The 13,005-nt window shown below is 42.7% G+C and overlaps 1 protein-coding gene across 1 annotated transcript; it reads left to right on the top strand.

The window, feature by feature from the left end:
* The first annotated feature begins 1,880 nt into the window (after positions 1-1,880).
* Positions 1,881-12,076, top strand: LOC137375676 (putative ammonium transporter 1). The gene is made up of 6 exons (XM_068043065.1): positions 1,881-1,977; positions 3,071-3,292; positions 4,483-4,556; positions 9,772-9,897; positions 11,386-11,610; positions 12,062-12,076. Exons 1-6 carry the CDS (start codon positions 1,881-1,883, stop codon positions 12,074-12,076), a joined length of 759 nt encoding a protein of 252 aa, XP_067899166.1.
* The last annotated feature ends 929 nt before the right edge of the window (positions 12,077-13,005 follow it).

The following is a 13,005-nucleotide window of genomic DNA, read 5'->3' as shown; positions in this document are numbered from 1 at the left end:
GTCTGTTTTCCGTGTGCCTTTGCCTGTCCCAGTGCTTTTATGCAGTGCTACCCCTGTGGCTGCAGCATGGCTGATGGAAGGTTGCTGCCTTTTCGTGGGGGAGACTGCAGATGGTGTTGCTGGACAACCTGACTAGCTCTGGCCGTAGCAAGCCCAGTTTCGGACAGCACCACCTCAGCATGGGTGACAGTAGTCTGGGCTGGCTGGCTGATAGGCAACAGCAAAGGCACTGACAGAGTGGCAGCAGTGAGAGGACGAATATTATCATCCTGAGAGAGGACAGTAGGTTCGTGATCCATGGTGCACCAGCCACTCCCATGGGGTGGCACTTCATCAATCCTAGTAATGTGTTGGAAGACAGATTATTGGACTACTGTGAGCCTCTTTAAATCCCCTTTGCAGGCTGGTATCCGTAGCTATGATGGCATCCGTCCAAACTTGTGTGGCAGCAAGCTGACCTTGCATGAGTTCAATCTGAACTTCCACTGAAGCACCTGGATATTGGGTGGCTTTTGCTTGTACTGCAGTGTGTTGGTTAGTCAGTTGTATCGTGGTTGAGTCCACAAATGTTCTCATGGAGTTGGCCATCACTTGCATGCTGGAAAGGATAGTCTGCAAGTTCTGCACAAAGTCATATGCCAAATTGATGGCAGACTCCTTCTGCTCGTTGACAGTGACTACAGGCTTTCTGGCAGGCCTCCCAATGCACCAAGCATTTCAGTGTGCATACCCATCAGCATTTTTCTGTCGGCCGCCCATTAAACTCCGCAGCTGAGTGCTCTGCAGAAGAAATCATGTACCACTTCATCCTCCAGCGAGCTGCCACCTGCACCACCCTTGTCCCCTGCCCTGGATGCAGGCCACTTGTGCCCAGTGTCTCATCATGTGCAGATCCTGCCTTTTAAACTACCCTCTAAAGTATACGCAGTATTAGTATCTGAGCTGGTGGATGTGAGTATGACTGGGAGTGACGGTGTTTCTTCTCCATCACTGTCTTCCCACTTTTTCATCTCTTGCTCTTTCACCACTGCCAGGACAGGTTGCAGTTGTTATGTATCTGAAAGAAGAAAGGCACAAGGGTAATATTATGGTGGAAGGAGGAGGAGAAAGCAAGAAGTGCATGCTTACAGCTTGTGTAGCTTGCAAATCAGAAGTGATTGTGGGATAAGAGGCAAGCGGGATATGACGAGCAGTATTAGGTATGACCATACCATCACCTTCGATAGTTTCAGCCCCACAGCCTCAGTCATGGCTGCTCCAGTGATGGAGAGCACCATCTCCTCTATTAAGGTAAGGACAGGCAACTGTGCCTGTCCTCTGCCGGTTGGGTGCTGCTGTCTCTGGTTATAGGTCACTTTGTTCTGCAAGAGAGAGGGAATGTGTCAGTGAGTGTGGCACAATCTGTTTTGGATGATATGGACAGTCTGTCATTGTTGAATAACTGACAGAATGTGCAAGCTATGAGATGTGGTTGGGGCCTGTAGCAGTGCTAAATGTGTGAGGGTGAGGTGAAACTGTGAATGTGAGCTATGGATAATGGTTGATGGAGATTAATGGTAGGTGAATGAAGGGGGTGTTGGTGAACTCAGTGTCTGAGGCAAGTGGATCAGTGGTACGAATATGACATTTGAAGATTAATTCACTGACCTTGACCACTCGAGAGGCCATTAAACTTTTTGCAGCATTGCATCCAGTACCTTGAGTTACACTTCTTGCATTGACCATGACAGCTATCTGCTCCCATTGCCTTCTCAAAGTTTGTCTGGAAGACCTCCTGGCCCTTTGTGGATAGAACACATCTCTCATCCTCCTTCATCAAGGTCTCCAGCGCTGCATATTAGAACCCTGGAGCATACTGTGCCCTGTTGTACTATTAGTCCATGTTCTCCTTGTCAGAATGTGTTGACCAGCGACTTCCAGCATTTGTGCCAGCCATAATGCACCTCCCCTTCAACAGGTGCAAGCTGGCTGTATGTAGTACTAGCCTCACACAAACCTGGGATGCCTGCTGAGGACTGCAGCAACTCAACAGCACACATAGTGCTGGACTGCAGGCAGCTATCATGGAAATCAGTAGGCAGCATCAAGTTTGCATGCTGCCTGCATTAAAAGAAATGGGTTAATCAAACATTGCAATCCCTGTGTCCATATTCAGGGGCTATCCAATTTTGCCCCCTATATTTTCAAACAGCGCCATAAAAAGCTTTATAAAAAATAATACCTGACAGTAACAAAACATTTGAAGATTAATTCACTGACCTTGACCACAGCTCCAGTGACCCGGGTTGGGTTCTGGGTACTGCCTGTGCGGAGTTTGCAAGTTCTCCCTGTGGCCGCGTGGGTTTCCGCTGGGTGCTCCGGTTTCCTCCCACAGCCAAAGACTTGCAGGTTGATAGGTAAATTGGCCACTGTAAATTGCCCCTAGTGTAGGTAGATGGTAGGAGAATTGAGGGAAGGTGGGTATGTGGTCGGGAATATGGGATTAATGTAGGATTAGTATAAATGGGTGGTTGATGGTCAGCACAGACTCGGTGAACCGAAGGGCCTGTTTCAGTGCTGTATCTCTCTAAAACCCAAAGCATAATTGGGCACCTCCTACAAACTTTGTCTGGCTTTTTCCACTCATGTTCATATATACACTCAACATATAAAGCTGAAAACAGATACCGAAAAAGGCATAAACTTGAAATTGGTGAGACACATTACTTGATTCTCTAAAGCAGAAGGATCCTCGATTTGCTCATAACTCTCCACATACCTAGTCCTCATGTATGTGCCTTCAACAGAGATAACCTCCCTCGACCTCTACAAGAAAGTAGGAAATATTATCAGGTTAAATATTTTGGACCACTGTTGTGCAGTGCCTTGTAGCAGGACGGTGTAAAATGGGAGAATTCTTCTAAATTACTTATAAGTTGAACATATTTAACAAAACTTGTAATTTCTGTGTTTTTTTTCAAAAAAGTCAAATTGGTTTGAAAGGAAATTGGCTTTCCAGACATTATAGTCTGACATTTCCATGTACAGAACTGAAAAATTCATTAACAGAATGGTTTACATTTTTTTGCAGTTGTGTCTTTATTTGCCTACTGGATACATGGCTATGCCTTTGCTTTTGGAGATCAAGAAAGAATTATCGGAAATAAGAATTTCTTTACTTTTGGCAACGTCAACTTTTCACACTTCATCTTTAATTACGCAAGATGTGCCATTGTAACCACTATTGTATCAGGAGCTATTACTCAAAGGACAGAACCAATTGGTTACATTATATCAAGCTACATTTTGGCAGGTAGTGTACATACCAGTTTTAATAGTTATGCATCTCTTGAAGTTTTAATGTACTGCAGAGATTATACTGTTTGTACATTTTAAAGAAGCCAGCATGCCAATAACATACCAACCCAATATCTTTCATATGTAAATAGCAACTAGGTATTGGATTAGCAATATCCAGATGCATTAATATGTATTGAGAATTTTTATCTTTCAGCGCAAAAAATACAAAGTTATTTAAATTTGCCTGGCTACTGAAAATATAATTTCCTGTTTTGTAGAAGTATAGTCACCTAATTTTTCTCTAAAATTAAGATAACCAGAACATTTCTCAACATTTAAAATCCTAATTTTTGTGCGGCTGGTAAATCTGTGCTGTAAATGTTTGACTAGCCATCTAATCCATGCTAGCCCATTGTATACCAAGGTGAATGCACCCAATTTTACAGGGTCAGCTTATGTGACTAATTGGCATAAGCTCCCAGAGAAGTGATTTGGCTTTGTGCCAGCAACTAGCCAGCATCTAGCCAACAGATTAAATTTGAAGTAAGTGGCTATATATGTGGGCAAATATTGTTTAGCCTTTTATAAAGGAAATTAATTATGAATATTTACCAGGATTTTCCAGGGCTGTGGGGAGGGATGGGTACCAGGCAAGAATGTTATGAAAAGCAACCCAATGGGGAACATGCAGTCTAGTCTGTGGAAAAGTAATGGAGCAGTGCAGCATCCAGTCCGCTTTTATGGATAGCAAAGTGGGCATGCTGCTGTGTGCAGTCAGTGCAAGTATAGGTGTGCTCTTTGGCACTTTACTGCACACTCTTGAGGAAAGTGTACTTTGCCTGTACGTTGTAGTGGCTTGGAAGGATCCAATGGTGTAATGGGTCAAGGCATGCCATTGGAAGGAGCTGCCCCTGTGTCAGCATTTGTCTGCAGGTCAGACTCTGAGAGGTTGCCTATCTATGTGGTAGTTCCTTAGTAAAACTGAGTCTGGGGCAGTAAATATGTGGTCCTGGGGAAAGTACAGTGGTGCACAGAACCGTGAGGAACATTGGAGTTGCATGCTCAAAAACTGCTGTTCCTCTTCTATGTGTGTCAGTGAAATAAGGGAAAATTCTTCCTACTATGCCTGGTATATTGTGTAAATATTTGTGAGGACTTTGAATTTAATTAATAATCGCATGTTTAAATTATGCTTTGTTATAGGTTTTGTTTATCCAATTGTTTCTCGGTTCTTTTGGCATCAGTCAGGACTTTTTTATATAACTCTTCCAGTTGAGGCAAGTAAAATGCTAAATTCCTAAAATTTTAATTTGCACAGAATTGTTAGGCCACTTACTAATTAGAAGATTATTTTATGCATTACATGAAGTTCATGAGCTCTCATAGAATGTAAATGCAATACTAAACATTTCCACATATATTTACATTACTAGTCAACATTTAAAGAAATAATTTTAGTACCTATCGCAATCTCAAGACGTCCCAAAGTGCTTAACAGCTAATGAAGTACTTTTGTACTGTAGTCACTGTTGTAATGTAGGAAACGTGGTAGTCAATGTCCAGACAGCAAAGTCCCACAAATAGCAATGAGATAATGATTAGATCGTGTTTTAGTGATGTTGGTTGAGGAATAAATATTGGCCAGGACACTGGGCTGAACTCACTTGCTCTTCTTCGAATAGTGCCATGGGACCTTATACTTACGAAAGGTTTACCATCTAATCTAAAAGAGCACCGACAGTGCTGCACTCCCAGTACAGCACGAAAGTGTCAGCCTAGATTTTATGCTGAAGTCTCTGGAGTGCCACTTGAACTACGTGGGATTTTATTACTATTGCAGCTGATAATACTGAAATTTAATGCAATGGTTCCAAAAGTGAGCATCATTCTGAGGGTCTAAGTAGATTTTTGAGATGACTGATAACATTTTAACACCATCAAAATTCCAGGGAGGAATGACCACTGTCAAGCATTATGGATTTAAGGGTTTCAGGATCTAAGGTCTATATAATGTATTTTTGACTTGTGTTTACAAATGGTAAGGATAACACCAACACTTTGCGACATTGACCTAAATACTTTCTCTTTCTTTGGCCTCCTTATCTCGAGAGACAATGGGTAAGCACCTGGAGATGATCCGTGGTTTGTGAAGCAGCGCCTGGAGTGGCTATAAAGGCCAATTCTAGAGTGACAGGCTCTTCCACAGGTGCTGCAGAAAAATCTGTTTGTCGGGGCTGTTACACAGTTGGCTCTCCCCTTGCACTTCTGTCTTTTTTCCTGCCAGCTGCTAAGTCTCTTCGACTCGCCACACTTTAGCCCCGACTTTATGGCTGCCCGCCAGCTCTGGCGAACGCTGGCAACTGACTCCCATGACTTGTGATCAATGTCACAGGACTTCATGTCGCGTTTGCAGACGTCTTTGAAGCGGAGACATGGACGGCCGGTGAGTCTGATACCAGTGGCGAGCTCACTGTACAATGTGTCTTTGGGGATCCTGCCATCTTCCATGTGGCTCACATGGCCAAGCCATCTCAAGCTGACTCAGTCGTGTGTATAAGCTGGGGGTGTTGGCCGCCTCGAGGACTTCTGTGTTGGCGATACGGTCCTGCCACCTAATGCCAAGTATTCTCCGGAGGCAGCAAAGATGGAATGAATTGAGACGTCGCTCTTGGCTGACATACGTTGTCCAGGCCTCGCTGCCATAGAGCAAGGTACTGAGGACACAGGCTTGATACACTTGGACTTTTGTGTTCCGTGTCTGTGCGCCATTTTCCCACACTCTCTTGGCCAGTCTGGACATAGCAGTGGAAGCCTTTCCCATGCGCTTGTTGATTTCTGCATCTGGAGACAGGTTACTGGTGATAGTTGAGCCTAGGAAGGTGAACACTTGAACCACTTCCAGAGCATGGTCGCCAATATTGATGGATGGAGCATTTCTGACGTCCTGTTCCATGATGTTCGTTTTCTTGAGGCTGATGGTTAGGCCAAATTCAGTGCAGGCAGCCGCAATCCTGTCGATGAGACTCTGCAGACACTCTTCAGTGTGAGATGTTAAAGCAGCATTGTCAGCAAAGAGGAGTTCCCTGATGAGGACTTTCCGTACTTTGGACTTCGCTCTTAGACGGGCTTTGCTCTAAATACTATTGGCAGCTAAAGTATGTATGATTTACAGAGATTTGAATATAATTATGATAGCAATGTTTCCACTTTCCCTTCTGCAAGGATGCCACTGATGCCAATGGGAGTGATTCTTTTTGATTGTGTACAGCTAATGGCATTCACATCATTCATTTGATGCAAATGTCACTTAGCGGTAATGTTAAAAAGGGGTAAAATTCTAACTCGATAGACATGAAAGTTTAGAAAACTTAACTTTCTTGTGCCAGGCACAAACATTTGAATAAAACTTTCTTCTTTGGCTAAAGCTTCTTATCAGAGCACCTTCAAGCAAAGTGTCACTTAGGCAAAATGAAATGGTGTATGGAAAGGGGCAATATTTATTAACATTTCTTGAAATGGTATCTCCCAGAGGTTGCAGCAGTTCCCAACTTAGGTTTGTGTCTTTTTGAATAGGAGCAGCAATGAACATGAGTGTAATGAACCAACCTAATTACCTTTCTCTTTGACCTGATGCCAGCAAATTCTTTATTTGGAGCCAACTATGAGAGATCTGGCAAACTGCATTGAATTGCAGTTTTACCACACAGCTGCCATCTTTGGATGGTTATCTCCAGCCCCAAAAAGGAAACCCATTGGTGCATTTCCTGCAGCAAATATATAGAACTTACAATACGGAAAAAGGCCACTCGACCAAACCAGTCTGTATTGGCATTTAATTTCCACATGAGCAAATAGTTTAAAACACATTTTCCCATCCTGTTCCATATTCAGCCCCTTTCCCTTCATCCACCAATCCAATCCAACCTTGAATATTGACATAGATTCTTCCTCAAACACTAACCCTGGAAGTTACCATCTCACAACTCTCACACTCAGCGAGCAATTAGGAAGACTAATCATAGCCTTTATTGCAAGAGGATTTGAGTACAGGAGTAGTGAAGTCTTGCTTCAGTTGTATAAAACCTTGGTTAGACTGCACTTGGAGTATTGTGTGCAGTTTTGGTCCCCTTACCTTAGGAAGGATATTATTGCCATAGAGGGAGTGCAATGAAGATTCACCAGACTTGATCCCAGGATGGCGGGACTGTCCTATGAAGAGAGATTTTTATTTATTTATTTTTAAAAATTTATTTATTTTTATTTATTTATTTAGAGATACAGCACTGAAACAGGCCCTTCGGCCCACCGAGTCTGTGCTGACCATCAACCACCCATTTTATACAAATTCTACATTAATCCCATATTCCCTACCACATCCCCACAATTCTCCTACCACCTACCTACACGAGGGGCAATTTACAATCGCCAATTTACCTATCAACTTACAAGTCTTTGGCTGTGGGAGGAAACCGGACCACCCGGCGGAAACCCACGCGGTCACAGGGAGAACTTGCAGACTCCACACAGGCAGTACCCAGAATCGAACCCGGGTCACTGGAGCTGTGAGGCTGGGCCTCTATTTTCTGGAGTTTCGAAGAGTGAGAGGTGACCTCATTGAAACCTACAAAATACTTAAAGGGATAGACAGGGTAGATACAGCTACGGTGTTTCATCTGGTTGGGAGTCTAGAACCAGGGGACATAATTTTAACATAAGGGAGAAGCCACTTAGGACAGAGATGAGGAGAAATTTCTTTACTTGGGGGTTGCGAATGTTTGGAATTCTCTATCCCAGAGGGTTGTGGAAGCTCAGTCATTGAGTTTGTCTAAAGCAGCGAATTACAGATTTCTAAATACAAATGGCATAAGGGGATATGAGGATAGTGTGGGAAAAAGGTATTGAAGTGGATGATCAGCCATGATAATATTGAATGGCGGGCAGGTACGATGGGCTGAATGGCCTACTCATACTCCTATGTTCCTAAGTTCCATTGAGAAGTTTCTCTTGCCCTCATTCTAAATGTCATAAACTAAGGCTAGAAATCTTGGGTTTCCACCGCACTGTTGGTGAAGGCTCAGGAGCAGGAGCAGTTCAAAGGAAATTCCCAGCCTTAATCTTGTATCTATAGCCCCTCATCCTTCACACTTCCACTGCTGGAAACAGTGTGCTTCTATCTACTCTGCCCCATCCCATCTATCATCTGGCCCTATAATTTGCATTGTTCAATTTTCACCCCTTCAGCAACAAACGTAGCAGTGCGACATGTGTTCGCTGTAACAAGTAAACATTATCACAACTTCCTCTTTAATGGAAAACTACAACTGCCATGCACACCAGAGGTGCGATGCTACAACAATCATGGACTGACTCTGAAGAGTTATGAAAGACTTTGTCTTTAAAAAAGACATTTTAAGAAGTGAACAATGGTCCAAAATGGCCACTGAAGAAAAAAGGATTGGCCTTTTGTGTATTCAACCTGTCTGACATAGACAAAGAACAAATCTTCAAAGCTAAGAGGTGTCAATTGCACCCCATCCTAAAAACATTCCAGAATTGAATGTCTTCTGAAACAAAGAAAGTGTGAAGTAGCTATGTCCTGAGCCATTGTACGATCACCATGGGGAAGAGATGAGAACGTCTCCTACCTGGAGGTGGGAGGTAACACAGCTTTACCTTAAACAAAACGACAACGAGAAAAGCACGTACCCTGCTGCAGAATCTGACATCTACATTATACAGCAGTGAAAGCGAGAAGTAACACACTGTCTTCAATGGAACCTTCAATCATGAAAATAATCTACACTCATCTCAGGCCTACATCCATTGAGAACTTGATTTCCAAGAGCATTCAACAGGTTTATTATAACCTCCCCCCCCACCATCAAAAGTCACCTTTTCCCCTTCTCTGTCTGTCTCTTCTTTGTGTGTGTGCGAGCAAATGTGTGAGTGGATGTGTTACAACAATTTTGGGATAAGGCGTATTGATCAATAAACAATTGATTGTTTTAAAAAACCTACAGGAAAACCTGTCACTGTCTGTTTATTTGAAAAATAAAACACCAAGGGGCTAAACACCAATACAATTGTACTTGCTGCGGTCAGGTGGGGAGTTGAACAGTGGGAACCATCCACAACACACCATGTGGTCTTAACTCAACTCTTAAAGACTTGCTGCCTCACATGACATTCTGCTCCTCAACTAATTATCCTGCATGCCAAGGTCTCTGGGTTAAGGTTTTTCTGTAGCAGTAGCCTAATCAAATTGGGTAGAAGAACTCTGTCAAAAAGATCAGGATAGCCCACATTCTGAATTCCGGATGTACATTCACCCATGGGTCAATGCAGTCCCCTTTTTGCCATTATCATAAAATCTGACTTCAAGTGTTTTCTTATGTTTTTACCTTGCATTGTCAATGGATTTTTGAAATAACTAACATATTCCATAACCACCACAGTATACCCTGATCTATTTGATCCATTTTATTTTCTAAGGACTATGCTGGAAGTGGAGTAGTATTCTTAGTCGGTGGCACAGCAGCATTGATTACATCATTTGTCACGAATGCACGTGTTGTCCGCTGGACAACACCAATCATCAATCAAGGCTACAGTTTACCTGTAAGTCAAGGAAAAATAAAACATTTTTAAAAACTGGCATTTTTAGTGATATGCAACATTTGTATGTTTGATCTATTTAACTTACTGTATTTGAAAGTCCTTATTTGCTTATCATTTTTATCTTCCAAGTTTCAAAGCCAATCTAACCAGTCTCAGACAGAGAGTGCGGTACTCTAAGTTTCAGGGGCTATTATTTATCCATACCCCAGAATGCTCTTGGAGTAGGTAGGGTCAGAGCTTTAAAAGCATTAAGCCAATTTAATAGGATCCTATACAAAGAGCAGCTTCAGATCCAGGTGGTAAGACTTGACCCGTCAACTCTGAGCTTCTAACCGAGTGGCAGGAATTTCTTTGGGGGGCACTCCCAGTCAGCTTCCATAACTTAGGTGGAAACCCTGGATAGACCATAAATGGAAATTCCAGCAAAGTTACGGTGGCCAATCAGGAGTGCTCCTGAGGAGATTTCTGATACATGGCTCTTTGGAAGGCTGTATTTTTAGCATTGCCTTGGTAGCTCTTAATAATGGCTGAATTGTGTGTTACTGAAGGGTGATCTAAATCTTCTTCAAGGCCATAGTTCCATTATTATTATTAACAAAGGTATGATTTACTCCATTTTCTCACCAGTTACTTCCACTTGGCATTGCACTGACTGCAGAAACGAGGGTGGTGGGCAGAAAAACTGTTCAGATTTCTGTCATTACTGCTGTGAGCAGTCTGCTAGGAGATATGTGGGGAACCAGGTGATGACTCAGTGATTTTCTCTTCCTAATGAGTTGTCTACGTTTGTCAGCTTCTCATGCTTGACAACATAAACTCTTCAAAGTGAGGTTTGAATCTGTGTCCAGTGCACTTGACATTGCATAATTATTTTCCTGAAAATCATTCTGTGAACTGTTTGCTGCAGTGGGTGAAACACTTGACCATGGGCTAAATCCACGAGATAGGGTGATAGGATAAAGGCTCCTTTGCTCGCTGGAACAATCCTATGTTAAATGTGTCTGGGCAGTTTCAGTCCACTCCCTACTGGATATGGACCTTCAGCATAGAACTGCCTCTAATTTGGCACCAACTGGCTGATGTGGGATGTGGTAAAAAATATCACAATGGTGTTGTGTGGTTGCTCTTCCATTGGTGGAGGTGCGCATAGTTGAGGCAGAGTAGAGGCAGCTTTACTTTGCATCTAACTGTGCTGTACCTGACCATCAGGTACCTGAGACTGACGCTGGGTGCCTGAAATGGATGTTGTTTAATTCCTTTGTATTAACATCCCTCAACTTAATCAGAACAAGAAAAATTTAAAATTCTTTCTATGTTCAGAGAGATTTCCTGTCGACTACATTTCAAAATGAAACTACATGGTTAACATTCTGTAGCTCTAGACTATAGGACCCAGTTACAGAAAGCCACTTCCAACATAGGGGATCATTATAAAGCTGTGAGGTAAAAGACAAAATGTATACATGGTGACTTGTTCATTTTTTAAAGCTTGCAGTTCTTGGAGCTTTTATGCAACTAATAGGCTCCTTAGGCTTTGTTGTTGGTGCACAAGGTCACATTACAGAGTCTGGAGATGGTCAGTTGGCCAGTCTTGCTGTGGTCAATACTCTGCTATCAACAGGATCTGCAGGTCTATATGGTTTGTTTTTCCTGAGAATGAAGAAAGACACCAACAGTGTGACACGATTGATTAATTCAGCACTTACTGGAATGGTAAGCATTTGGGTGTTTCAACTGATACAAATAAATTCATTAAATGGTGTGTAAAATGTACAGGGCCAGAAGAGACCAAAATGAACAAAACGGCCAATATTCTATTTCTCAATGCCTTTTTCTAGCAAGTATCTATCCAGCCCCCCCTCTTGAATGTGCTGACTTAACCCACCTCCAAAACCCTGCCCAGGTAGCCTGTTCCTTCTTTACAGTCACTCCCTTGATCTAGCATCAATTGTCATTTGCGGAAGAGAGTTGCAAACTTCTACCACCCTTTTGAAGAAGCATTTCTTAATTTCACTCATGAAAGGACTGGCTCTAATTTTTGACGATGCTCCCTAGTTCCTAAACTCCCCAACTAGTGGAATTAATTTCTCCCAACCAATCCCATCTGTTCCCTTAATATTTTGAAAACTTTGATCAAATCACCCGTTAATCTTCTAAATTCCAGGGAATACAACCCTAGTTTGATAATTCCTTCGCATAGCTTAATCCTTGGAGTGCAGGTATCATTTTAGTAAATCTACACTGCACACCCTCCAAGTCCAATATATCCTTCATAAGGTGTGGTTCCCAGAACTGCTCACAGTGCTCCAAGGTGTGATCTAACCAGGGCTTTGTATAGCTGAAGTGTGACTTTTACCCCCACCTTGTATTTTAGTCCTCTAGATATAAAGGCCAGCATTCCATTAGCCTTTTTGATTATTTTCTGTACCTGTTCATGACATTTTACTTGAACCAGCAAGTTTCTTTGGACCTTTTCTGTTCCTAGCTTTTCACCATTTATAAAGTACCTTGTTCTATCCTTTTTAAGTCCAAACTGGATGACCTCACATTTGTCAACATTGAAATCCATTTCCCACAGTTTTGCCCTTTCACTTACTATATCAATTTTTTTGTAACTTTATGCTACTTGCAATACCACCTATCTTTGTGTCATCATCAAATTTGGATATGTCTTTCTAACCATCATCTAAGTTATTAATGAATAGAGTCTTCTTCTTTGGCCTCCTTGTCATGAGAGACAATTAGTAAGCGCCCGGAGGTGGTCAGTGGTTTGTGAAGTCTCAATTCATTCCATCTTCGTTGCCTCCGGAGAATCCTTGGCATCAGGTGGCAGGACCGTATCTCCAACACAGAAGTCCTCGAGGCGGCCAACGTCCCCAGCATATACACCTTAATGAGCCAGCGGCGCTTGAGATGGCTTGGCCATGTGAGCCACATGGAAGATGACAGGATCCCCAAGGACGCATTGTACAGCGAGCTCGCCACTGGTATCAGACCCACTGGCCGTCCATGTCTCCGCTTTAAAGACGTCTGCAAATGCGACATGAAGTCCTGTGGCATTGATCACAAGTCGTGGGAGTCAGTCGCCAGTGATCGCCAGAGCTGGCA

This window comes from Heterodontus francisci, chromosome 12, assembly GCF_036365525.1.
Source record: "Heterodontus francisci isolate sHetFra1 chromosome 12, sHetFra1.hap1, whole genome shotgun sequence".
Classification (NCBI taxonomy): Eukaryota; Metazoa; Chordata; class Chondrichthyes; order Heterodontiformes; family Heterodontidae; genus Heterodontus; species Heterodontus francisci.
This window is presented reverse-complemented; position numbering and strand designations above follow the sequence as displayed.

Coding starts and splice junctions, on each gene's coding strand:
- LOC137375676 (XM_068043065.1), top strand. CDS start 1,881: ATGTTCTCCTTGTCAGAATGTGTTGACCAGCGACTTCCAGCATTTGTG. Junction 3,293..4,482: donor ATCAAGCTACATTTTGGCAG/GTAGTGTACATA, acceptor GCTTTGTTATAG/GTTTTGTTTATCCAATTGTT. Junction 9,898..11,385: donor ATCAAGGCTACAGTTTACCT/GTAAGTCAAGGA, acceptor CATTTTTTAAAG/CTTGCAGTTCTTGGAGCTTT.